Source organism: Felis catus, chromosome B4 (genome assembly GCF_018350175.1).
Source record: "Felis catus isolate Fca126 chromosome B4, F.catus_Fca126_mat1.0, whole genome shotgun sequence".
NCBI lineage: Eukaryota > Metazoa > Chordata > Mammalia > Carnivora > Felidae > Felis > Felis catus.
In genome coordinates this window covers 127,435,778-127,463,744 of record NC_058374.1, presented here as the reverse complement: position 1 = coordinate 127,463,744, position 27,967 = coordinate 127,435,778, and the positions used below count along the sequence as shown (strand labels likewise).

Here is a 27,967-nt window from a genome sequence, read left to right as displayed (position 1 = left end):
AGCCCCCCACCCCCACCCTGCTAGGGCCTAGGTGCTCTCTGTGTACCTGGAACTGATGGGAAAGACAGTGTGGTCCAAATCATGAACTCTGGCCTCAACCAGATGTTTACAGAAGTCTTGGTTTTCTCATTGGAAATCAGAGATAATAGTCGCACCATGACAGGGCTCTCATAAGGATTAAATGAGATGTGTCTATTCAGCTGCTGTGGAGCCTGTCTCGTGTAGACACTGAATAATTTTTGGCCTCTATCACGGGTGGCCAGCTTGACTCCTTCCTTAAAGGGGGCCCTACATCCAGAGACATGTTTTGCCCTTTGGCTCAGGTCCTGATGGTGGTCCCCTCCGGGAGAGAGGGTGGAAATTTCCCTGCTCATCCTGACCTACGGGCCCTGCAGTAAAGCGCTTCCTAACAGCTCCCTGCAGTGCAGCCCTGAGCTCCTGCTCACCCCTCACGTTCTGTCTCTCCACGCAGAAGAACAAGTCCTGGGAACCCTGCCCCTTCCCGCAGGGTCCCCTCCGCCTCCCAGCTGGGTGCAAACCAGTGCTCCCTCCTTCTCCCGCTCGCCCAGGACTCTCATCATCCAGCATTCCCTGGAAACCTCAGGTCCCAAGAATTGCCATCTTGCAGGCCAGTCGTGACCCTGGATGGCTCTCACAGCTTTGCCTTCAGCTGCATCCTCTTGTACACCTTCAACAGAGGGACTTATGGAGACTTCCAGGCCCTATTGCACTCTCCCAAAAATCGTTGAGATGCTGTCCCAGTCCTGCCTGGGCACCCACCCCTTCTCCCGGCACCCCTGAGAGGTGTGAAAGGGAGGGTGAGAACAAGCCCCAGAAGGGCCCTCCCCTCCCCAAATCTCCACTCCTGCAGGCAAATGGACGTGGAAAGTCCACCTTATATCTTCTCCGAACACTGGGGTGACATTATCTGGGTTTAAAACTGCCTAAAGGCCAGTGTTTGAGACCAAGATCATTCCTTTATCCGAGTGAGTCCCCTTCCAACACTCCTCACACAGAGCAGCATTTCCACCTGGTGGCTGTTCTCACTTCCTCTGGAGCAGGCAGAGCTGGATGGAACCGTGGCCCTGCGATCGCTGTGGCTGTGACGGACTCTGTTGTCTCACCCCCTTCCCTGTCTGGCTGCACGTCTTAAAGGTTTTTGTTTGGCTCCAGTGGGAAATGCACATCAGCACGGAGTATCTGTCTCTGGCAACCCTCAATAAAATGCAGACGCAGTTTTAAAGCTTCCCACCATTCTTCCTCGTGGAACAGCATTTTTTTTTCAACATTTGTCTGAAACTTGCAGAATGAAAGGCTCCTTGGAGGCAAGGAGCTGCTTCCCTGCGGCAGGCACGGCATGTGTTCCATAGAAGAAACTTTTTTTTAAGTGGAGAAGACAGGGGCTGGGGCAGAAATACCTCTGAATTGGCTAGAGGCCTCAGCGCAGAGTTCAAGGCTTGGTTTTGTAGCCTTGGGTAACCACCCTCTCTCTAAACCTCAGCTTCCTTATTTGTAAAGCAGAGGCAATTGCCTCCACCTTTTGCATCCCGTTAATAACCACGGAGGTCAGAGCAAAGTGGGGGTTGAAGGGTGTTAGCTGGAGACGTGACTCTGTGCAGGGTCTCTGCCTCTCTGACCTATTTCCTCATACAATGAAGGAGCTCTGTTGTGCTGAATTGGTCCCTTCCCACGTCTGACCCCCTTGGGTAGGACAAGGTTCCTGTCAGATCAGGCAGGAGATGTGGTATAGCGTGATGAAGAAGAGTGGGCATCTTGGTGGCTGGGGTGACCCTCAAGGGCAGAGCTCCTGACTATAGGCAAGGAAAGGGCTAGAATGACACTTGTCCATCTCTGTATTCAGGCTGAGTCATCACCTCAGGACATCCTTCCCCATTGCCAACATACATCCATGGACTGCAGAGTTTGGGCATTGTGGGTAACTCATGAAACCCTTGCCAGCCTTTACCATGGAAACCTAGATTCCTCTTGGCAGGTGTCACCTTGGAAAGCCTGGAGCAGTGAGAGAGGAAGACACAATGGCTCTTGGAGAACAGCAAGAGGTTAATAATAACACCGACAGCCAGCATGGTTCTGGCCCCTCCCCACATTCACAGCTAAGTGCTTTGCATATATTAACTCACTTTAAACTCTGAGGCAATCTATGTGGAACATAATCTTTTTAGCTGTATATACCAATGCAGAAATTGAGGCACAGAAAAATAAAGCAACTTGCCCAAAGACACAGCTCGGTGATGGTAGAGCCCAGTTCTCAGCCCAGGCAACTGTACTAATGCAGCCTCCTCCACAGATGGAAGGAAGCAGGGTAGAGAAAAGGAGGGTGAAAAGGAGGGTGCCCTGGTGGGGTCTGTACAAAGACAGAGATACCAAGAGAATACTAGGCACGGAATGACGGAGGTTCAGTACAGGGGAGAGGGCACCTCTACAAGTGGCTCAATCAGTACATGATGATAACGATGATCGTGGGTCATACTGATAGCACCTATCATTGACACAGCTCTCAGCACTCTGTTTCTACATTCTTGCAGTGAATTCTATCAACAGATGCTGGATACCTGCTGTGTGCTGGGCCAACAATGAACAAAATGAATACTGGCCTTGCCCTCATGGAGCTCAACAAATAAACATGAAAATAAACATATAAGGGCAATCACAGTTTTAGCTTTGTTGATAGGATTTTAAAATCCACACGTCAAGGCTTCCTCTCTGAATGGCTTCAAAGTTAGTCATGAGCATTTGGAAAAAGAAGGTCATTTTCAGAAGGGAAGTGATAATGGTCTGGTAAAGGGGAAGGAGAACCAGGGTTAATCTCTCTTATTCTGCTCAAGGATACCCAATACCGGCATTTCTTGAAACTTTTTTCTTTGACTCCCAAACATTTCTCTATCTCAGCCCTTGTCTTTATCAACTTGTTTGTGGGACAACAAAGTCAGTAAAAATGTTCTACAAGCTGAGGTCTTGCTGTCCCCAATGATCTGGCTCAGGCCCTGTGCTTGCAAGGGCTGAAGAAAGAGTGGGGGTGAAGCAGACAAGGTTTGATCCACCCAGGAGGCAGATGCCTGCAAGCTGGTGTTGGTTTGCCAGTAAAAAATCCTCTTCCCTTGCAAATAATTATAAATTCATGAGATGCCCAGCTGGATAATTTGTTCTGATCCAAAGTATTATCCTTGTTCATTGAAACTTGCTAAGACATTCATTTGCCCTAGTGGTTTGCAGTCCCTGGAAATACACATCCAGGCCATTCCAAGATGTATGGGGGTGCCTGGGTGGCTCAGTCGGTTAAGCATCTGACTCTAGATTTCCATTCAGGTCATGATCTCACAGTCATGAGATTGAGTCCCACATGGGGCTCAGCGCTGAGTGTGAAGCCTGCTTCGGATTCTCTCTCCCTCAATCTCTGCCCCTCCCCTGCTCGCTCTCTCTCTCTCTCTCTCTCTCTCTCTCTCCCCCCCCCCTCAAAAAATAAAAATAAATAAATAAAAATCAGGCACTGACACCTGATGGATGAACCTGAGAACTATGATGCTAAGTGAAAGAAGCCAGTCACAAAAGGTCACATACTGAATGATTCCATTCATATGATATTTCCAGATCATGCAAATCTATAGACACAAAGCATTGGCTGCCAGGGACTAAAGGGAAGGATGCCTGGGGAGTGACTGCTAATGGGCATGGGGTTTCTTTTTGAGTGACAAGAATGTTCTGGAATTAGATAATAGTGATAATGGTTGCACAGCTCTGTGAATATCCTACACTGAATTGTATACTATGAAATGTGAATTTTATGGTCTGTAAATTGTACCTCAATAAAGCTGTTATTAAGAAAAAAAAAAGCAGGCACTATCACTGCAGCTATGATGGGTCAGATCTCACTGTTTGTTTGTTTGTTTGTTTGTTTGTTTGTTTGTTTGTTTGTTTTTGAGAGAGAGAGAGACAGAGCACAAGCAGGGAAGGGGCAGAGGGGCAGAGAGAGAGGGAGACACAGAATCTAAAACAGCCTCCAGGCTCTGAACTGTCAGTCCAGAGCCTGACACGGGGCTCAAACCCACGAACCATGAGACCATGACCTGAGCCGAAGTCAGATGCTTAACCGACTGAGCCACCCATGTGCCCGCAGATCTCACTGTATTAAACAGAAAACTATGTAAGATTTATAGGATAAAAACCAGGCAGCATGCAATCATGAGAGGTTGAATTTATTTCCGCACAAGAAAATAAGTATATAGAGTCATTCTTTATATAAGGAATATCAGAGTGACCCATTAATCAATTTCATGATAATTTGTAAGTAATTTCAAGGCAATTTTTTGCAATAAATAGTACAGAAATGAAAAATTAAAAAAAAACTTCATAATTGCATCCAGTGGTAATTAGGGATTGTTTTCTTCAATTGATTTTAAATGAGTGCTAGTTCGAATGATCCCTGGAGAATTTCTGGCTGGGATCCAGCTATTGGTAGCATGTATCTGACATACAAACTCAAATCTTCACAATTATTTAATTGCTGGTGTGCCTCTTCCCATTTACAGACAAAGCAGCCAAGACCCGAGAGGCTAGGAAACTTGCTCGAGGGTGCACCTGTAGGAAGTGACACCAACAGAATTTAAACCCTAGTCTGTCTGGCTTCAAAGCCTGAGTTCGCTCTTCTTCCTTACGCTGTGTGTGGCATTCCCCAAATACAGCTTCCCTGAACCGAAGAAGAGAGTATCTCCCTTTGCTTATAGCCCCAAGTAAGCAGTACTTATTCCGGGTACCAGCAGTGTACCTTTAGCCAAAACTTTAGGTTTGTCTTTAATCTTAAGACATTGCATTGTGAGTGTAAACTGAAACAAAGAAATGCAGGTACTAGAGCTGTGCAAATATGATATTTAGCTATTTTCTGAAGTGACTAAGAAGAGGAACAATATTCAGGATCGTCAGACTTGTAACGGTCCCACCTAGAAATGGAACCTGGAACAGCCTCGAATGGAAGAAAATTACACAGAGAGGCCAGGGGGTTGGAGCTGCTGTGGCAGCATGTGTCCATGGGATTCAGAGTGGTCTTAGACACTTTGAGCCATTCAGACCATCCCAGAGTCTCCCTGGGGACACTGTGTGAGCGGTGAGCAGCGCCCAGGAGAATCCTCACGGGAGACAGGCTGGCGGCCGGAGCCTGTTCTGTGCCATAAACATCACAGGGGCAAGAACAAGAAAAGCCTATCTGCGGACAAATATTGCCATCCTATCGCTTTGTTTATTTTTGACGATTCCGTTTCTCAGGGAAACAGGAAATGTAAGAGAAAGGAATGTTTGTATTTTGGTAGGGCAGGTTTAGTTAAATTCTTCTAAATATGCCACCAGTATTTTTCCAAGACACGCTAACTGTAGGAGGACATGATGCAGAGGGTTCAGAGGTGGGATTCCAAGGGCAGAGAGCGTTAAGCAAGGGCGGTGAAACCACAGACCTCACTCAGCAAACATTTCCAGGGCCCCTCCTGTGTGCCAGACCTGGGTCTAGGGCAGTTGTGAGAATGAAGAAGGCAGGCGGGGCACCTGGGTGGGTGGTGGGGCCACTGACTGAGGTTAGGAGAAGAGAGTATTTTGGAGGGGAAGTTTATGAGGTTGCTTGGAAATGTTGAGTCGGAGATGCCTGTGAGACCATCCCAGGGCTGGGTTCAGGAAGCAGGTTTATAATTCAGGAGAGGCCTGAGGGTTCAATGATAAGCAACAACAGACACAGACCCACAGCTCCTTATGGAGCTTATAGTCCAGCGAAGGACTTACACATTTGTCCAACAATTACACAGATAAGTTAAAAATGGCAGAAGTGCTAAGAAAGAGAAAGACATGAGCAGGCCATGACTGAAGCAGGGAGGTGGGAGCCAACTTTTTGGGTAAGTGACATTAGAGATGAGATCTGAAGCATGGCTCGGAGGAGCAGCGACAGTGTTCCAGGCAATGAGAACAGCATGTGCAAAGACCCTGTGGCTGGAAGGAGCAAAGCCAGTATCAGGGTCAGAAAGAAATCCAGCAAGGCTGGGACAGACAGGCTGATAGGGGAACATGGGTGAGATGGAGATGGGGAAGAAGACAGGGACCAGAATCCTCAGAGTCCTGTAAGCTGTTGTCCCCGCTTCTTTCAGTCATCTGGGTGGTAATTTATGGGTTTGTCACAACATTATAAAATTGGAAAGGACTGTCAAAGGTCACCTTATCCATTCTCCTCTCTCCAGACAGGAGTGTCTTTGTGTGCAGTGCTTAAACTCCGAGGAGATTCCATCAGATACTACATACCAAGGTTAAGATTATCAAGCAGCTGTTGGGATATTGCTGCTCTCTCACTTGAATGAATCTTTTTTTTTTTTTAATGCCCAAAACAAACCCCATTTCTGTCAAAGTCTTCATCATGCCACCTACTCACAACCTGGGCATCAGGCTTCCCTCCCCTGTTTTCTCCCCTTCCTGTATCCGAGGACTGACTGAGTCCTATCGATCAGCCTTTGACATCCCCCTGCCCAAGGGCCCCCCAAGGTCCCAGTTGTGAAAGGAATAGGAGCTTGTGTGGTTTGCTGTCCTATGTTCCAGCTTGGACATCTCCTAACTCAGTGTAACCCTCTTCACTGGCAGCGACTGTTTAATGACTGACATCTGTTATAATGTCAGTTCCTCGAGGATCTTCCGGTTTGGCGGATGAGCAGACTGAGTCACAGAGTGGTCAGTGACTTGCCCAAAGTCTCACGACCATAGTTGCTGGAGCTAGATATGAACTCTAGGGTCCTCTGGTGCCAAAGCTTATGCTATCCCTGCATGCTCTGTACTGCTTGCTTACTGCAGTAGCAGGTTGCTGGCCCCTGCCCACCCACCCAGTCAAATCAAATGAGCGGACACAGTTCTGGGCACATGGGAAGCAAGCGCTCGATGGTGCATAGAATGATTATCCAGAAGCAGCACCATGTGGAAGTAGGGTGATGGGTTCTGACCAAATCCTAGCTCACCTGCTTTCTTGTTGAGTAATCCTAGTCAAGAAACTTCACTTCTGTTGGCCCTCATTTCCTGGTATGTAAAATGGGGCTAAAATTAGGAGCTATCTCAAAGAAGCGTCAAGATACTTAAATGAGGTGATATATGTAAAGTACTTAGCACCATGCTGGCTACATTCTAAGTGCTGCAAAAGTGGGAGCTGCTGTTACCATAGCCTCCAGAAGAGTCTTCCTAAACGTGTATATGTCTACCGTCTGCACACAAACCCTCAATGGCTGCCCAGTGCCCTCAGAATGCATCCCAACCTCCTCCCTCTGGTGTAAGGACCCCCAACCTTGCCACTCCCCATATTTCCACCCTCTTTCCCACTGCTTTCCCAACAAGGCTCTGCTCAAACCAACTTCATCAGCAACTTGTGCCCAAAATCTTTCTGACTCAGCCCTTCTGCACATGACATCTCTCCCTGTCGTGGGAGGCTTTGTCTAACACCCATCTGACAATATACTGCATACCCAGCACCTACTATATGCCAGTCCTTGTGTGGAGCCTGGAGGTACGGTGGTAAACAAAACAAGCTAAGCACCTTGTTTCGTCAGAGCACCTACAGGGGAGCAGAGAGAGGGACACAAAGGAAATAAACATATAATCACACTTGCTGCCTAGCACTATGAAGGGAAAGTTTAGGGTGTGATAGAAAAGACAACAGGAAGCACCTACTCTAGACCAGTGTCCAGGGGAACACTCTGGGGACAGAGAATTTCAATTGAGACCCCAAGTATGAGAAGGGATTGGCCTTGTCTTAATCTTATGTGTGTCCTTCACAGCACAAAACACAGTGCCAGCCTCATAGTTCTCACTCAATTAGTGCCCACTGAATTGATTAGAATTAATATTATTTTATTGATCATTAGGTAGAGTCTTTTAGAGACGGAGATCAGCATGTGTAAAGGCCCTGTGGTTGGAGGGAGTGTGGCCCATTCAGTAAAGAACTGAAAGGCCTGTGGGGTGGTACATAACTGGTAGGCAGGGGTTGAGGTGGGGAGGAGGGAGAAACACAAGATGAAACAGAAGAAGTAAGCAAGAGCTAGATCAGGCAGAGCCTTGCAGGCATGGGATGGAGGTCCATCTCCTCACTGAAATCTTCCCAGACTTCTTTAGCCCTTGATTTCCTCCCCCAGACTCTTCCAGGACTCGTTGTCTCCACTCTTAACCAGGAACAGACACTGAACGCATTGAAATCTCCAGAGCATCATGAATATAGAGGGGATTTCCTCCTTCAGGGGGAAGCTGAACCAGACCACTCAGGCCCCAGCTCTCCAACCCCGTGGCTTGAAAGTGAAGTTGATACAGCGCTGATCTGGACTCACTCTGCCCTGACTCCACCCCCCCAAGAGAACGGCCAGCATGAGCCCTAGGCCACCCCCACTTATTCTGGCTTCTTGGGAGACTTTTGAATAGGGCCCTTATCAGGGTGGGGATCTGTGGTTTCAAAAATTGATCTGCCCCTTCTAACAGGATGTCGGGCCTCTCACGCCATTGGACAGTGCTGAACTCTGGAGCACCCGGGGCATGTGAGCGGGACAAGGAGCCTGTGAGAGGCTGGTGCGGCCTCCCATCCCCAAGGGGACTAAATAAAGCTATTGTTGGGAAGGGAAGAGAGAAAATAGCCGACAAGATGTTTTTTGTCCTCTGTGACCTGTCTGTGTTCAGGGGAGGGGCTGGCATGTTGCAGATGAGTGGAAATGGGAATGGCCTCTGAAGCCCATTCGAACAGCTTGGGAAGGGAAAGCTGGAAAGGGGAGGGAACATGGGAGGCGGTGGAGAAGCCCCACCGTCCTTACCTCTCTAACCCTGGACACATGGCTTGCCTCTCATCTCTTCTCTGTCTCGTGGGGAGGGAAAGATGCTGCCATACATAAAGTGCCCAGCACCATCCCTTGTTGTTACAAGACACTCCACACATGCAGTCGTCATTAGCTTGGGAGATTATATGGTGGGCGGTCTCACCCAGGGTGCAGTACCGTGGCACCACCTTCATTTCCTGAGCTCTTGGAAACCACTGGAGAAACCTATCAGAATGTCTCCATATTCTGCTGATTGTCCCCCATGAAAAGTTCTTGGCCTGGCCTCTAGGAATGAAGACACTGGTTTGTAAGGACACCTGTACAAAGATATTTGGTGGTCTTGCCTGCAATAGCACAGAGACAGAGACAGAAACAGACACACGGAGAGAGAATGTTACACAAATGTCTACTAACAGGAAAGTGGCTGATTGTGGCACTGTGTCCTGTAGAATATTGTGAAGCTTCAAACCATTGGGTTAAGGGGGAACCTGCCATCCTGGGAGAGGGAGTGTGCATGGCGCGATATTCAGCGAGGAGAGCCATTTTTGAAAAAACAAACATCAGCCTCAACCATGTATGTCCATATGTGTTTACAAACCTGAGCATGACAAGCAGTGAGCAGGAGAACACATTAGATACACCAGGCAGGTGAGATCAGTTACCTGGGCTGGGGAGTGGGGGAGGGATATGAGAAAAATAAAAAAGATTATGGCAAAGTAGGAAAAAACTTAGAGAAGACAGATGCAAAATTCTATCTCTAAGATGATTGCAGAATATCCCATTTTTTGTTTTTTTAATTTATTTAAATTCAAGAATATCCCATTTTTTAATTGGAATTCTAAATGAACTTTATAAAGGAATACGGACCGATACAAATATTGATTTGGTTAGGTGGTGAGGTTGTGGACCATCCTCATCTTGAATTTCTACGGTCATTTGAAGGCTATTATTTCAACTTTTTAAAGCATCACTTTATTTATTTTTAATTTTTATTTTTATTTATTTTGAGAGAGTGTGTGAGCAGGGGAGGGGCAGAGACACAGAGAGACAGAATCCCAAGCAGGCTCCATGCTGTCAGTGCAGGGGCCTCAAACCCACAAACAGGGAAATCATGACCTGAGCTGGAGTTAAGAGTCCAATGCTTAGCCCACTGAGCCATCCAGGCACCCAGAGAGCCTTCCTTTCTTACGGAGACTTGCTCATGACTCCACCCACTCCAGACTTGCCCACCATGCCACCCTGTTCTGCTCGTTCATTGCACAGCCCACCCTCTAAAACAAAGAGATCTTGTCTCAATCTTGTGTCCTGCACAGCATAACGCATAGTGTCACCACTTCGTCCTCACTCAATTCCTGAATTGATTTTATCTGATATTGTTTTATCGGTCGTTATAATTAAGAGAAAGAATTTATTGCACTCTAGATATGCACGTGGTCCCCAGAGAAGTGTGCCTTGATAGAGAGGGTGCTTGACTGAGAGCCAAAACTCATGGCCTTGACTTCTCGTTCTGTTGTATGGCACGAAAACAATCACTTTTACTCTTTGGGCTTCAGTTTCTGGGAGGACACACACATGTGTTAGTTTCCTATTGCCACGCTAACAAATCAAGCACCTGAAAAGAACACCTCTTTATTACCTCACAGATCCGTAGATCAGAAGTCCGGGATGGCAGGTCAAGGTTCTCTGCTTAGGGTCTCATAAAGCCAAAATCAAAGTGCCAGCATCCTGCATTTTCTCCAGGAGCTCAAGATTCCCTTCCGAGCTCATTCCTGTTAGGGCAGAATCCAGTCCTTTGCCACAGTGTGCCTCTGGTCCCCACTTCCTGGCTGCCTACCAGCCAGGGGCCACCTTCAGCTCCGGCAGGCTGCCCACATTCCTTCTCAAGTGACCACCTCCATCTCAAAGCAGGAATAGTGTGCTGAGACTTTCTCATGCTTTGAATCTGTCTGCCTCCCTCTTCCACCGACCTGCGATGGTTCTCGCTCTTAAGGGCTCATGTGATCTGATTAGGTCCTCCCAGATAATCTCTATACTTTAGGGTCATGTGTGCCATATGATGTAAAACAATCATTGTAAGACTTCATATGATGATCTCATCAGCCTCCAGAGGTTAGAGGGGGACATCTCGGGGAGAATTCCTAGAAATTCTACCTACCACCACATGGCCGCGTGGGGGTATACAAGATGATTGCTAGGTTCTTCCAGGTTAAAAGTGCCACAGCCTTTAATTACCTCTGATTATTCCCTCTGGCATAGCCCCCCCGATTTTCCTTTGTTGGATTTCATTTCCCCCTCTGCCATACTATCACATACTACCAAGCAGCAGCCTCTAGCTCTCCTTCCTCTTCCATCAAGCCTTCCTTCATCTCCTTACCCCACAGAGCAGGTGTTAGCTCCTTCCTCTGCTCAGTCCTACTCTACACGTTGAGTTCGAACCTCCCCTTGGTGCTAAGCAGTTTTACATCCCTCGTTTCATTTCTTCTTCCCCCCACACAGCCACATGAGTTAGGCATCATCATTCCCACTTTGCAGATCAGAGAGCTAAGTTCTGAAGAGGTTAAATATCTAGCCCCAGATGAGAGAGTAAGTTTAACTGCAACATCCACATTCTTTCCAGTACCCGTCAGTGTGTGGGGAGATAATCAGGCCGGGAGAGGAGGAGGGGGAGACAGAGCACACCCGTTCCCCCTCACCTCCCGTTCCACCTTACAATGACATGGAGATGAAGCCCCAGTAGTGACCTGGGCAGTTCTTGGACTGCTGGGGGTCTCCAGGGTCTGTGAGTGGATGGCTGGGTGTGACAGCTCTACTGGGGAACAAAAGCCACTTGGTGAAAATGCATCGATTCATTTTACTTCACATCCCTCAGGTTGGTAAAATGCAGGTCTTTCCAACCTCAAGTGTTGGGAGCTCTTTCCCTGCCTGTGAGAGCATAGTCAGTACAGCCACTTTGGCGACCAAATTTGGCAATATTTGGCAAAAACGAGAGGAGCATTGCCCGGCCCCAGCAATTCCAGGCCTCTTACCCCTGCCCCAGAGAGACTCCCCTGCAGGTGCAGAGGGGATCGAGTTCAAGAATGTTTGTACTAGTCGAGGGGCACATAGGTGATTCAGTGGGTTAAGCTTCTGACTCTTGGTTTCGGCTCAGGTCATGATCTCACAGTTCGTGGGTTCAAGCCCCACATCGGGCTCTGTGCTGACAGTACGGAGCCTGCTTGGGATTCTCTCTGTCTCTCCCTCTGTCTCTGCTTTCTCTCTCTCTCTCTCAAAAATAAACATTAAAAAACAAATGTTTATACTATTATTATTTATCATTGGAAAAATAGAAATCGCCTAAACGTTCATCAGCAGGAAGTGAACAAATGGTAACGTGTTCAATAAAAATGAACCCACACTAGATAGATGGGCACACGTGAATCTCACAAACATAATGTGCAAAAAGGGTTGTCAAGAATAGATTCTTTTGATGCCACTTACACATAAAGTTTAAAATTGTGGAGTGTGTGTTGTTTGAGAATCATATGTAGTAATTAAAATATGAGTAAATGCAAGGCAGTGATAAACATAGAATTTGTATAATGATTATAACCTCTGGGTGGGAGGGAGGGAGTGTGATAAGAAGGCATATCAGGGGCTTCATCTGTGTGGGCAGTGGTTTATTTCTTAAGTGAGGGGGTGTCCATGGTATTGCTCCCTAAGTCTTTTTTCATCTGTGAAATATTTTATAGTAACTATTAAACTATCAAGTAATCACCACGGGGAAGATAGTTATCACAGAACAGTAAGTGGAAGGAACAGGAAGCAAAATTAGGTATTCACTATACTCACAATGTAGAGCAAATGAAAAAAAATATGGATTTATAAAAAAGAAGATCAGCAGATAATACACGTCTGAGGGTGATTTTTATTATCTTCTGTGTAATAACAACATAACACTTTATTATATTTTCCAAACTTTTTATAGTGAGTACATATTGCTTTTGGACTCAAAATCAAATATTGCTCTTAAAAAAAAAAAAAACATGCATTTGTTCTTTCTAGGCACCAAGATATGATCAATGGTAGCCGAAATTAAGAGGGAAATTTTTTTATTCAACATCTACTGCAGGAAGCCCTGAGCCAGATCTTAGGGGAAACAGTTCACATCAGACTTAGAGGTCTGACAGGCCCAAGTTCAGGTCCTAATTCCACCCTTTCCCAGCACCTACCTTGAGTCTCAGTGTCCTACCTGTGAAATGGCGATTAAAAACATACCTCCCCTGCTTGCCTGATGGAGCCCCTGCGTGCGTAAAATAAGACGAGGCCCATCGAATGGCTCTGGGACCCACAGCGGACCCTTCCATGGCACCTACAGCCTCACCTCCAGGTCAGACTAGACTCTGGGCACCAAGAGAGAAGAGCCAGGTTCCTCCTCTCAAGGCACCCAGAGGGTCAGGATGGACAGCACTGTCAGGAGACAAGCCAGGACAGAATGACCAGCACCAGAACAGACAGCACAGAGAGTAACATGATCACCCCTGGCTGGGTTGATCCAAGTAGGGGGAGTGATATTATTACTAAATAACTAAAAGGGATGACCTTTGCCCTCAAATACCTCCAAACAGACTTCCCGACACCAAACAAACACATCTCAAGCAACATAGGAACCGAATGAAGGAGGAGATGCCTAGCCTGGGTTTGAACCTAGTGCCCTCACTTCCCAGTAGAGTGACCACGGGTATGGATAGGTGAGCACCTAATGTTTGTAGTGCCCTGTCTTCCTCTGTGTCATAAGGAGAAGCATGTATGCCTCTAATAGGTCTTGCTGAGAAGACTGGGCACCTTCCCTGGGTCAGGCAGTGTTCTTGGAACTGAGGATTCTATAGGGAGCCAACTAGACAAGTAATGTGGCTCTCTAAGGGAGATGATACAGGACAGTCACTCAGAACAGCGCCCAGCACTGTGCTGCCAGTAAATGTGTGTGCCCATGTGGGCATGACCACTATTATTAAGACACCCGCTAGGGTGGCCTGGATAGGGACTGGGGTAGGGAATGAGTTTCCAGATACTTGAAGGTTTTTTTCAAGGATAACGTAAGGCAGAACCGTGATGGAGTAATGAAGCTTTCATTCGCTGAGTACTTACAATGTAAAGATTTCCATGTAATAGCTTGTTTGATTCTCACAGTAACCCTATGGGATGGATACTCATCATCCCCATTTTACAGATGAGGAAACTGAGCCACAGATCCTTGCAGAGCTTGTCTGTGGTTGCACAAGTGGTAAAGCCAGGATCTGAAAGCTTCCTACCGTCTCTCCAGAATGGTGGGTGCCCCAGGCAGGCTGGCTTTAAATACTCAGAGCTTCCTTTGGAAGCCCAGTTCGCTGGCATGTAGGGTGTTTGAGCAGCAGCAGAATGACCATCTGTCAGAGCATTCTTGTGGGGATTCCTGGTAATAGCGGATGACTGAATCTTTCTCCAGAACAGGTGGTGCCCAGAGTCTTGGTGGCAATGCTTTGGGATGCTAATGAGCGATTTCCTCTGGTCTCTTACAGCTCACAGCCCCACACTTCCCTGTGGTGGTCAAGCTGGGACACGCCCACGCCGGAATGGGAAAGGTATGAGAAGCAGCTCTTATACTCACACTAATATTCACACAGCCTCCCCAGACTACTTGTTCCCCTCTTCCTCTGTCCCCCTCCAGCCCCACCTTAGCTCAGCCACCCAGAACAGTGTTAGAGGAGCCCAGGATGCAGGATGCACCCCCTCCTCCCCACCCCACCTTCCTCTGAGCTTGGAGCCTGTCTCCAGCTCGGCCTGTACCTGCTGAACCCTACCTGGATTTGCCAGCTTAATTGTTTCCTGTGATGGTGCATTTGGGGAAATGGATGTGAAGCATATTATAGACGATGATGCCTTTGTTCCGTCATCATCTCCACAGCTACTCTCTAAGCTCATGTCTTAGTCATCTCCCTGCCACTTACAGGGCTAGTACCTAGAAGGAGGTGAATATGTATGGCTCCGTGGAGGAAACCCCTAGAATCACTTAGCTTCTGCAACAGTAAATCATATATTGGACACAGTCACAGCTGACATAGCATGACAAACTGTATTGGTCAGATTCTTTCAGCTGCAAGTATAGAAACTCAAAATCAAGAAGCAAAGGATAATTCATTGGTTCAAGCCACCAGGAAGTCTGGGATAGTTCTTGATAGGTTCAGGCAGAGCTGGATCCAGGAGCCCAAAGGATACCATCAGAGCTCAGTCTCCTGTATTTCTTGACCCTTTTATCTCTGCCTAGTATTTACTTCAGGTAGTGAAGGTGGCTGTGGGTGGCCTGCCCTGGTCCCCAAGCTCACTGTCCCAGAGGAAAAAGGACCTTGTCTCTTTCCAGCGTCTCTGTATAAATCCCATGGAGGGACACTGGTCAGCTTTGCCTGGGTTCCTGAGCCTAACAAGTGCATGCGGAGATGTTTGCAGCCCCACTTGAACTGTGTGGATCAGGGTTCCCACAGGAAAGGGAGATGTTCTCCTAAATAAGAGGGGTGGGAATGTGGGGAAGTGTGGGGGCTACCACAGGCCATCTCTCAAGCCTCTGGCTCAAATAAATACAAATCTTGATCTGGGTGGGCCCGGCCCAGCCATCAATAATCCTGCACCTGGTACCTTTATTCTTTTCCACCCTATTATGTCTTCTGTGCCATCTGTTCCCACCTAAAGTCCATCTCCTTCAGGCAGCAAAGAGTGAGAAGGGCCAGATGGGTCAGGGCCTGACCCACGGCTCTGACATTGGTGTGAACTTGTACCAGTTGCCATCTGACCTCTCTTGGCCCTTCTCTGTCAAATGGCAATGATCCTAACAACCATCCTTAAAATGAGTCCTCCTTCTAAAATACTACATCTTCCAGGGCGCCTGGGTGGCTCAGTCGGTTAAGCAACTGACATCGGCTCAGGTCATGATCCCACAGTTCGTGGGTTTGGGCCCCGCGTCGGACTCTGTGCTGACAGCTCGGAGCCTGGAGCCTGCTTCGGATTCTGTGTCTCCCTCTCTCTCTGCCCCTCCCCTACTTGTGCTCTGTCTCTCTCTCTCTCTCTCTCTCTCTCTCAAAAATTAATAAAATGTAAAAAAACAATTTTTTACATATTTTTAAATAAAATAAAATACTACATCTTCCTGAAAATACACACCACGAGCGCAGGGATATTGCCTATGTGTCCACTACCATCTCCCAGGGCCCAAAATGGCCCTGGTGCCCAGTGGCCCCTCAGCTTTTTGGGCAAGTGGATAGATGAGTGACTCCCTCTTTAGACACCTGCCCTCCTCCCGATCCCTCCTGCACCCCTGCCACTGGCTAGAGCCCCTCCACTCCCCTGAGACTGCCCTCACCATAGTGCTCAGTGACCCTCTGCTGCTGAGTCAGCAGGCACTGTTCTGTCCATATAGGAGCTGACCTCCCTGTATCACTTAAAGCTGCTGGCCACCCCTTGTGTCCCAAAACTCCTTCTTCAGTGGCCTCTGACCCATGCCCCTCTATCTCCAACTACCCCTCACAGTCTCCTTCATGTGGTTTTCTTGCTGCACCATCTTTAATGTGTCTGTGCCCTCAGCACACGCGATCTAAGCGCTCGTCTGCTCTCTCAGCTTCTGCGGCCACCTGCATGCCAAGTCCTCCGTCCCATTTCCCAGCCAGAGCCCAAGCTCTTATATCCAGTTCCCTCCACTCCATCCCCACCTTGTCTCCCGTGGAAACCTCAGGCTCTAACTGTCCCGGCAGTGTGCTCCCTGTCCTGGTCTTTCCCCTCTTCCTCCTGGGGCCGTCTCTGCAGCAGGAATTGCCAGCCCCTCTGTTGTCTCAGAACAGAAATCTTGGAGTCATCTCCCTCCTCCATTTCCAAATGGTTGTCAAGTCTTGTCATTTGCCATTGTTAAAGTTTCTCAAACCCGTCCCTTTCTTTCTGCCCACTGCCACCATCTTGGACAATTCTGGTAGAGTTAGAGACTTCCCAAGAATTAAATTTTGTTTCTAAGACTTCAAATGATCCCAGACAGGAAACACTTAAAGACACTGATTCAATGCTTGGAGGAAGGGGTGCTCTGAGAAACTCAGGCCCAAAGGGATTCCCAAAACATGGAAAGGAAGATGCATACATATCCAAGGATAAAAAGTGCCACCGGCTAGAATAAACCAGGGTTTGCAGAAGTGCTGACATCAAGGGAAAAGGGCTTTTCTCCTTCAGTTTGGAATGAGAAAACTATCGGGAAAGGCCTGGACATGCCGACTGAGCAGATGATGTCATATTCATGTCTGAGAGGGAGAAACACAAAATTGGTACCTTCTGTGGTAGTTTGACTTCTCTCAAGGAAGAAGATTGTCTTCCTGGAGACCAGCAAGGAGAACTTTCCTAAGAGGAAACTGGTAAAGAGGTTACCAATGGACTCAGTGTTGTTGGAAATCCACCTAGGTCCCCACTGACCCATCTTCAATTATATTTTGCTCCTTTGATCATATATATTGATTAGCACCTCCTCAGTGCTGAGAGTCAGAAGATGGACAGGACCTAGTTTCTGCTGTCAAGGAACTGGGGAGACAGGCACCTCAATAGGTAAAATGTGTGTTGCGAGTCTGATAGAAGGGTGTGCAGTGAGTATGGAGATTGAAGAAGAGAGCTTAATTCCACCTAGAGGATGGAAAGGTGGAAAGAAGTCCCCTGCCTGGGGAACTGTACGTGGTTTGCTGTGCATGGAAGTAAAGGCAGTTCTAACAAACAAGACAAGAGATGGACTGGTACTCTCTTACAAAGAATAGAGGCTGTCACAAGGCACAGAAATCAACAGGTAGTGAAATGCTATGCAGTCTGGGGAGCACTCAGGTAGGAGGTAATCATGGGGAGCACCCTGAGTTCTTTAGAAATCAGGCCAGACCAGTGGTTCTTATGGGGGAGGGGAATCCTGGCTCCCAAGGGGCACTTTTGGTTGTCACAACTGGGAGCGGGGGCGGGGGGGGGGGGGAGTGGTACTACTGTCATCTGGCATCTACTGAGTAGAGACCAAGGATGCTGCTGAACATCCCACAACGCCTAAGACAAGCCCACAACAAAGAATTACACAACCCAAAATGTCAATAGTGTCAAGGTTGAGAAACCCTGGACAAAACTAATTTCATTTCCTTTGTTGAAAGCTTTACCAGTCCAGAAACCAGAGGAAGCAGTGGTTATTACAGAGTTCAACATGCTTCAAAGTCTGTTCCAAAGAATTATAATTATTCAGATGTTAAAGCCTATTTTGGTCAAATAGGCTTGGAAAATGCTGTGTTAAAGTAAGTTTTTAGTGTGGAACTTAAGAGTCATAAATTTGCTTATATACATTGTTGTGGTAAAAGAACATGAAAGGCGTGCTGAATTTCCCAGACGTACTTGACCCCAGACACCTTTGACCATTTTTTGTATTGTGTCCTTTTGTTAATTTGTAAGAACTCTTTACTTACTCAGTACCTTAATCTTCCTCATACTTTGCAATTATTCTTCTCCATTTGACAGTTCCATGCCCGTTTTATTATTCAGTTTTTCAGCATTTTTTTAACTTATTTTTTAATCTAGCCAAACGTTTCCATGTTTGGGAGGCCACGTGTTATAGTGGCTAAGGGTATTGATGTTAATCTAGGTTACACACCTTGTTATGAGACCTTAGGTAGGTTACTTAGCCTCCCCCACCTTAGTTTCTTCATATGTATAATGAAGATAATAACAGTAGCAACCTTATAAACTGGTTGTGAGGATTAGGAGATGTTATGCATGTCAAGCACACAGCTCAGTGCCTTGGAACACAGTGGGACTCAATAAATTGTAGCTGTCATGAGTATTAAGACTGTTTAGGGGTGTCTGGCTGGTTCAGTCAGTAAAGCATATAACTCTTCATCTCAGGATCATGAGTTCGAGCCCCATGTTGGGTGTAGAGATTACTTAAACATTAAAAATTAAAAAAAAAAAAAAAAAGAATGTTCAGACCTGCTCTGGGGACCCAAAATCCAAATGAAGTCAATAAAGGAGATAAGAGTAACCAGCATCATCTGTCAGGGACTCTATTTCATTTGGCTGTAATTTCGGTATGAGTCAGATCAGTAAGGAGTTGCCAAAGCCTCTAATCCATAAATGGACAATAAATAGATGAAAACGGGCTCACCCTCATTAGTCATTAGGGAAATGCAAACTAAAACCACAGTAAGATGCCATTGAATGACCACCAGAATAGCTAACGTTAAAAAGATTAATAATGCTAAGTGTTGGCAAGGACATGGGAGAATTGGAGCATACACACACAGCTACTGAAAGGGTGAATCTGTACAACTGCTTTGGAGTACGGGTTGATATCACTCACTGAGAAGTTACGTAAAAGTTCTTCTTTTAGGGATAGCCAGCTTAAATGCATGCATGTATACACCAGTGTTTACAACAGCTTGTTCATAATTGCCAAAACCCGGGCACAGCCCATGCATCCATTCATAATAGATTAGATAAATAAATTAAAGTATATTCAGACAAATAGAAAGCTACCAGCAATGAGAATGAATGAACTACAACTATATATAACAGCACGCATACATCTCACATGCTTATTTCATTGAGTGAAATAAGTTAGATACAAAAGAATGACTATTTACATCCTTCCATTTATATAAAATTCAAAAACCAGGGAAACTAAACTGTAGTGTTAAATGGGGCACATATTTAGATTTTAAATTTTTTAACAAAATTATTACCATAAAAGAGTAGAAGTTGCCTTTGTGGAGGACGAATGAGTGGTATTGGGGATGAGGCAAGAGTGGGCAAAGTTCAGGGCCTTGACTTGAGTGATGGTTATGTGGATGTGTGCTTTGTGATGGCTCGTTGAACTGTTGCCTTTGTACTATGCAGTTCTGTGTATATGTGGTGTATTTCAAAGTAAAGTAAGGTCTAAACATTGTAATCCACTCTTAGGACCTATTAATGGAGACCTGATACCCAGAACAAAGTGAGAGTCCTGCACTGCCCTGGTCAGTCCATGTCCAGAAGATTGTATTGGGTTCTGGGCTGTACATCCATTCTGGATGTTTGAGAGAGCCGCTGACGAATGAGTGTGTCCTGGGGGGAAATGCACTCAGTGGTGAAGGCAAGGGGCATCGAGCCTGGAAGCACTAGAGACGGTGTCACCAGCATCTTCAGAAATGTGGAGAATTGTCATTGGAAGATGGATGGGACCAATTTGAAACCGGGATCAAAGTTAGGAGGAAACAAACAAATGTCAACTGTGTCGATGACACAGCTTTGTGAACATTAATGAAATGGACGGTCCTTTAGGTAAGAGGTTCCCATCAATGCAGAGTCGGAGCAAGGATGAATACTTACTGGGAGGTTCCAAGAGAATTTAAACATCATGTGAGATGTTTGAAACCCCTGAAATTGAGTCAGTTCTGTGTATATGTTTGTGTGCAGATATGGTACGAACTTTCTGGGTGGGAAGGGGTCCATAGTTTCTTTCAGCTTCTCACCCTTCCAAAGGTTAAAACACCTTGAGATGATTCCTACATACCTTCCAATGATGAGAATCGGTGGTTACTGTCAGAGGATTAGAAGTCAACTTCAAGGCTAACTGCCAGTATAATGTGGGGGTAAAGTCTATAGAATCTGGAATCAGGGTTTTGGGTTTGGGTCAAGATTTACCGTTTCCTAACTGTGTGTCCTTGGGGATGTGTTCAATATCTCTGTACCTCAATTTTCCCATCTCCAGTATGGGGACAATATCACCCTCCTGGAGTTATAATGAGGATAAAATAAACCAATCAAGCCTTGGGAGGGTGCCTGATAAACACTCAGGCGATAGGAACTTTTAAAACCCACTACAAATATAAACTGTTATTCTGATTACTTAACTGCTTATCTCGGCAACATCCCCTGGAGAGGCCAAACTGACAAGCTAACTCCACCCTGGGACTTGCCTTACCCTCATTTCATAAAGTCACAGACTCCCACGGCTTGAGTCCTGACACCTCATCCAGAAGATACGAATGTGGGGCCCCAAAGAGGAGAAGCCTCTTGCTCAAGGCCACACAGTGAGAGAGCATCCCCAAGAACAGAACAGGAAGGGGAAAGAAAGACCTTTGAGATTCTTTGAGCCTGTTCCTTATCTTTAGAGATAAGAACAGTAATAACAACAGTAACCTAATAACCACAGTAATGATAAAAGCTAATGCTTTATAGAGTTTACTCTGTGCAGGCACTGTTCTAAGTGCTTCTTATATATTCACTTATTGACTGTAGTCTTTAAAACTACCCTATGAGGTAGGTACAGTTGGTATCCCCACTTTACAGATGAGGAAACTGAGGCATGGGAAGTAAGTGGTGGAGTTGGGGTACAAGCCCAGTCTGGTTCTAGCACCTGAGTTCACAGAGGTGAAGGACATTGACAAGGTCATAGGCTAATAAGCCCAGATATTCTAACACTTCCCCAGTGTATACAGAGTTTGCTGTCCTTCTCATTCTGGAGTGGGGAGTGACAGGGTTGAGGTGTCCCTGCATCTATCTGGTCTGGAGGATCGAGGTGGCAGCTCCTAAACTTGAGGCTCCCAGCAGCCAGGCGGCTTGCACACCCCTCTTGGCTACGGCTGCTACTGTCTGCAGCTCTGAACAACCAGGACTCTGGTATCATCTCTTGGGCTGACTCACTCAGTAAGCTTCCCCCAGTACCATCCACTTTTCAAGTAGGAGTAGTGGGCCAATAACACTGTCCGGAGAAGGAGGCTAGAAAATGAGCAAATGGACAAATGGAACCCAGGGGAACAGTTAAGAAACCAGAAGGTTCCCCAGCACCTGGGAGACTGCCAGAGAGCTCAGGAGAAGCCAAAGTGGGTGTGAGCAGGGGAAGGGAGCCAGCCAGCAAGGTGTTCCAGGGAAGGAGTGTTCAAGGTCCCTGCCCGACTATGAAGGGGGACAGGGAGGGACCCTCACCCACTGCACTGTCCTCCCTGTCAACTCCCACCTCCCCCATGTCTTCTCTTACCTACCCTGCCACTCCCTTGAGACAGCCACTGGCTTCATTTATTCTCTGCTTCTCTTGAGCAAAATGGGCCCTTAGCAGAGGGTCTGTCAGTCCTTTACACACGAATAAAAATCTCAAGCACTGAGCTCCTTCTCACAGTCTCTGGCATGAGGTTGTCCTCTCGACAAGCACAATGTATACCGCCATTCTCATTATTCATGCATTCCATGTGTACAAATTCACCCACTCACTAAAATTTATTTGTAAGCCCAAAATCAGTTATCATGGCACTTTCATGGTCATTCGCCGACATGTGCAGAGCAGCAAATAATGAGCTCAAACAAGGCAACACTCTGCCTTATTTCAGTTCTGGTACTGTACACAAATGTCCTCTTCTCCATCTATTTGGAGCCACGCTTACGCATTCTTACACTTTTTCGTAGTGATTTCATTGTTTAAAATAACCCCCCCCCACACACACACACACAAGTGTAGGGCTGAAGTGCTGTCTAGTGCAAGAAGTCCTAAGTTCAAGAAAGCTGTGATGATTCTTATTGGGGGAAAAGAAAAAGTATGTGTTAGGTAAGTTTTGTTCAGGCACGAGTTATAATGCTGTTGGCTACTAGCTCAGTGTTAATAAATCCACAATATATGTTAAATAAGATGGTTTTAAACAGAAACACACATAAAACAAGGCTATGTATTGATCAGTTGATGAAAAGGCTTGTGACCAGAGGCTTTCAGGAACCCTGTATGTCCCCTAGGAGCGATAGTTCAGTATTCACTAAATCAGGATTTGCTGCAATGTTATAGAACATAACTACCACAAATAATGAGGTTCAACTCTGCGTGCCCGTGTGTGTGTGTGTGTGTGTGTGTAGTATTTGTACATACATGTGTGTATCACACACACACATACATATATATTCTGGAGAGTCCTAAAGGTCTCTTTCTTCTTTTGGATGCCAAAATGCCAAGATTCTGAGCACAAACAGAAGCAAACTAAAACAGCCATTTTATGACTCTGTCTACCCTGACGTTTGTCATGTTGAAGGCAAAGTCACCTGGGTTATCAACTCATTTTTCTCATGAGGGCTTAAGGCTTAGATCTCTACTGGTGGCATTTCCCCTGCCAATTCCCACATCCCTGAATTGCTCTTGGTTGGCCTGGGTCCTCCAGTCAGCCCGCATTTCTGAGGCCAGCAGCATCCACCTGGGCAAGTTGTTGAAACACATAAGTGCTGTGTGTCAAATACGTGAAATAGTCCTGATTTTCCTCACCCCATCACTTGGAAGAGCTAGTGAGTAAAAGCATTAAAAAGTAAGAAGCCTCATATAAACATGAGATGGGAAGGTACGCAAGGGAGAGTATGGGCTTTGAACTTGGACTCCCTTGGGTTCTCATCTTGACTCTGCCATTTGCCAGCATTGTGACCTTGATCAGATTATGCGATTTCTCTGGGATCACTCATAACTGACTAGGCATGAGGATGGACAAGGACAAGAGAGGGGGTATTAACAATTCCAAGTGCCCCTGAGCCAAGTTATGTGCCTTTAACATCTCCTCTGATCCCCAGAGGCACCCTGAAAAGTATTTCTGATCCCAGCTTTGCAGAGTTTCCAAGAGTTGTTTTGCCCAAGGTCACTGTTAAGTGGTGAAAGCAGGATTCGAATCAAGGTCAGCAGGCCCTTCAGCCCTTTCCTCCAGGCTGCCTGGGACAGTTGGGAACACGCTGGTGGAATCATCTCTTCCCTTTGATAAGGCGACCCGCCAACTTAATTGGAGAGTTGATTTATAAAGAATTTCACAGGGCTCCACCCAAAAAACATGTCAGTACCTTGGAGACCAGCACTGACCTTTTCATATGAACTGCTCTTGTCTGGTGGACTGATCTCACCCCAGGCCCAAAGCCAAGACCAAGGACACTGATGCAAGACAATGAGAAGGAGAAAAAGAAAACTATTACTATTACCAGGACTGTGTTTTAAAGACAGTGTGCACCCCTACCACCTACAAGACCCATTTTGTCAAGAGGGACAAAGGCCCAGGAACAGATTCATCTGGAAAGAATCAATTATCTGTTCTCGTATGCACTCACCATACAACTCCTCCATGAAAAAGCAGCATATTTTTGGACTGGCAAACATTGAGAAGCAGTAAGATTTCTTTTTTTTTTTCTCTTCTCTGTTTTCCTGGTCCATTGACCATTGTCCACTGACCCATCTTGATATTGTATGTAACAAAGATCAGAGAAGTCATCACCTGAGGAGCCCCTCAGAAAGAGGAGGGCGCACATGCTGCCTGTTGAGGTGGGGAATGCTCTGTATAATTTACCACAGTCTGATTACTTGCTCCTTACTTTTCCCCCAGCATCAGACGGTCACATACAATTTATAAAATACATCCACAATGGAGGCCTGTTCGGGCTCCAGCAGTCCTTTGAAGTGGATAATGCTACCATGATACCCATTTTTCAGATGAGACAAGCAGAGATCGAGGAGGCAAAATTGTTTGCACAGGGTCGCACCCAGCATGCTGCGAAGGCTGCATATTCTTTCCACTGTTCCTGGCACCCAGGCCAAGAGGACACTGCCTCCAGACAGTTCCACTGGGAGAACAGCCTACGCATCCACTGAGGCCTCCCTCAGCCAAAATGTGCAGGTGCAACCTATTCTTACTATCGCAGGCAAGACAAGCAATGTCTTGAGGCAAGCAGAGGCTGCCTACCTCCCTGAAGCTGTGGCACAGGGCAGTCTCCTACCCAGCTTCCTGGAGGTGAAACCACCTCTGCCTTCTTGGAAGTAGGTCCATTTAGGGGCAGCCGGCATTGCTGCTGACAGGTGGCAATAGCAGGGCTGTTTGTGAGGGAAAGCAAGCGAAGGGTGTAAACAGTGAGCTTAGTACATTTTGGAGTGTGCACCTGTGTGTGTGTGTGTGTGCATGTGTGTGTGTGTGTGTGTGTGTGTGTGTGTGTGTGTTTGGGGCAGAGTGAGCAGGCATCTTAAACACAATTTTCAGCAGTCTCTGACAGCCTGCAGACAAATGAGATGCTTTTGGCAGACCGTATCCTCTTACCTCAACTCCTGGCCTCCAGTTCCAAGAAACCTTCACACCAACACCCCATATTCCAGGATCAAGGCCAGAAGATGCTACTAAGGAGGCAGCGTGGTGGGACTGTGAATGCTCTTCATGCCTTTTCATGTCGTGATACTTGTAGGAAATGATTGTCATTAGAGGAATCAGTGGAGTCAAGAGCAGCTGCTGGCAACTGAGGCTGTTGGCAACTGAGGAAAAGGGCCGAGGGGTTCCTGCCACCCTAAGGGACAAGGGAGCAGAAGCGAGAGCACCTGTCCAGATGCTCTGGCTGATAGGCCAAGTGAGTGTAGCCCTGAAGTCAAGCCTGAGCTCCTCAACAGCCCAGCTACTCACAGTGGACTCTCTGGAAGGACTGGCAGCTTCAGCATCACTTGGGAGCCCCTTAAAAACAGAACACAGGCCTGTCCTCAGACCTGCTGAATCAGATGCAGCATTTTAACAAGATGCTCAGTGGTCAGTGCAGCTCGGTATACCCAGAGGAGGCAAACTCAGATGCCCACTGGCAGTCACCAGAATGAGTCAAGAGCCCAGCTGGGGACTGTAATGACCCAGAAAGGCCAGGCCAACCTGCATGAGCAATCACAGTTCAGCCCCAGTGGGAAAGCCCTGAGATACCATGCAGCCAGGGCAACCTGATCATCTGATTCTAATTCTCTGGGTCTCTGATATGAATTCCCTTGATTTTAAAATATTGGCAAGTAATTTTCAAATATTTGAAACACCACGTAGGCCAAATAAAACTTATCAGTTGGCCACTGAACACCATGGGGCACCAGTTGGGTGCCTCCAACTTCCGATGGTGAGTGGGCTCTTGCCCTCTCTTCACTGGGGGCCATGGAGCCTAATAGTTAAGGCCACAGGTTATTCAGTGGACCCAGAAGTTCATCCCAGTTCAGCCTAGGTATATAACTTTGGTTGAACACTTCACTTGGAGTCTTTGATTTCTTTTCTGTAAAATGACCTTAATATATATCTCCCTAGTGGGTGAGGGATTCCCCTGCTGACTGCTTGAGATAAAGCACTTGTAAAAATTTGTAGATACTTGGGGCGCCTGGGTGGCTCAGTCTGTTAAGCATCTGACTCTTGATTTCAGCTCAGGTCATGATCTCACAGTTGTGAGATCGAGTCCTATGTCGGGCTCTGAGTCAGGCTCTGCATCAGGCTCTGTGCTGGGCAGAGAGCCCACTTAATATTCTCTCTCCCCCTGTCCCTCACTTGCACTTTCTCTCTCTCTTTCTCTCTCTCTCAAGAAAAAAAATATGCATAGATACTTAAGATATCGATTCACTTCCACTAGCACCTAAATGCTTCCTACATTTCCAGCTGCTTACAGATCACTTAGGGACCTTACTAAAATGCAGATTCTGATTCACTAGGCCTGGGTGGGGCCTGTCCGGGAGTCTAACAAGCTCCCAGGTGATACCAGTGCTGCTAGTCTGTGTCAACTAGTCAAGCTAGTCAGGGCTCAGCAAACTTTTTCCATACAGAGCCAGATGGTAAATATTTTAGGCTTTCAGGCCATATGGTCCGTTGTGACTACTCCCCTCTGCGCTTGTAGTACGAAACCGGCCCTAAACAATACGGAAATGAATGAGCATGGCTGTGCTCCAATCCAACTTTATTTATGGACACTGAAATTTCAATTTTATGTCATTTTCACGTGTCATAGAATATCATTCTTCTTTTGATTTTTTTTCCCCAACCACTTAAAAACTGTCCTATATTCGGGGGCCGCACAAAAAATTGGCAGTAGCCCTCAGGCTGTGGTTTGCAGGCTCCTGTTCCGGGTCCTCTTAAAATCTGAACCAAATCAGCTTCCCCTGCTGGATTATAAACTTGCCAGGTGCACCCGCTGCACCCACGGACTCCACCTCCCCTCCCGGCTGAGGCCGAAACCCTGGACAGCGGCAAGTCCCTGCCTTCACCCTGTACAATGCACGAGAGCCTGGGAAGCTGAGGTGTGCCCTTCAGAGCTGACACTTGTCAGTTGCCTCCCTTCCCTTCCACTCAATCTCACGGTCACACTGTTACTTTATAAACATGCAGGCCAAAGAATCAGTGACCTGGGAACTCGAGAACAACAGTAGGAGTTTTGATTTATTACGGGGAAGAGTAAAGGAAAGGGACCAGCCAACTGATAAGCAGAATAATTTGGCAGTTGCCTAAACAGCCCATCACTTGTTCTCATCACTTCCCACCACTCCTTCTGACCCCTGGCAACACATGACCCAAGCCAGCTGGGGCGAGGACATCCTTTGGGCCCTGGGTCTCAGCCTTCAGAAGGATTGGAGGAGGGGCAGAGGCTTTCGAAAACTTGAGGCCAAGGGCTCTTGTATTCATTCAACAAATGCTAATGGATTTGGTACTCAGCCATTCTGAGTTGGGGACTCCATAAATGTTTATTGAATATTCTGGCAAATATTTACGAACGTGTGTTATGTGCAAAGAGTGGGCTAGATTCTGGGATGGACGACTCTTGGTTAAGATCCAGAGATGAAACTAAAATAACCTTGTATGTTAACTACACTGGGATTAAATTTTTTTAAATAAAATAAATAAAAATCTTAAGACAAATAAATTTTTTAAAAAGACCCTGGGGTGTGGGGCACTTGGTTGGCTCAGTCGGTTAAGCGTCTGACTCTTGGTTTTGGCTTAGGTCATGAACTCACGGTTTGTGAGTTCAAGCCCCACATCGGACTTCATGCTGATGGTGCAGAGCCTGCTTGGGATTCTCTCTCTCTCCCTCTCTCTGCTCCTCCCCTGCTCTCTCTCTTTCTTTCTCAAAATAAAATGAATAAACTTAAAAAAAAAAAAAGACCCAAGATGAAAACGACTTGGCTTCTGAATGTAGGGAATTTATACACAAAACACATAGGCTCACACTAGACTACAGTCTAATGCAGGGCTTGGCAAACTACCACCCACAAGCCAAACACAACCCCTGACCTGGTCTTTTCAATAAAGTTTTATTGGAACATAGCCCTGCCTACTTGTGTACATATTGTCTATGGCTGCTTTCATACTACAACATCAGAGTTGAATAGTTTTTATGGTCTG

At 46.6% G+C, this 27,967-nt stretch overlaps 1 protein-coding gene across 2 annotated transcripts in view; it reads left to right on the top strand.

Moving 5' to 3' along the window:
* SYN3 (synapsin III) overlaps window positions 1–27,967 on the top strand; it is a 465,836-nt gene that overhangs the window by 375,667 nt on the left and 62,202 nt on the right. For both annotated transcript variants that reach the window (XM_023257413.2, XM_019835455.2), the window contains exon 7: window positions 14,357–14,419. In XM_023257413.2, coding sequence (XP_023113181.2) covers window positions 14,357–14,419 — 63 coding nt within the window. The remainder of the gene's footprint in view (window positions 1–14,356; window positions 14,420–27,967) is intronic.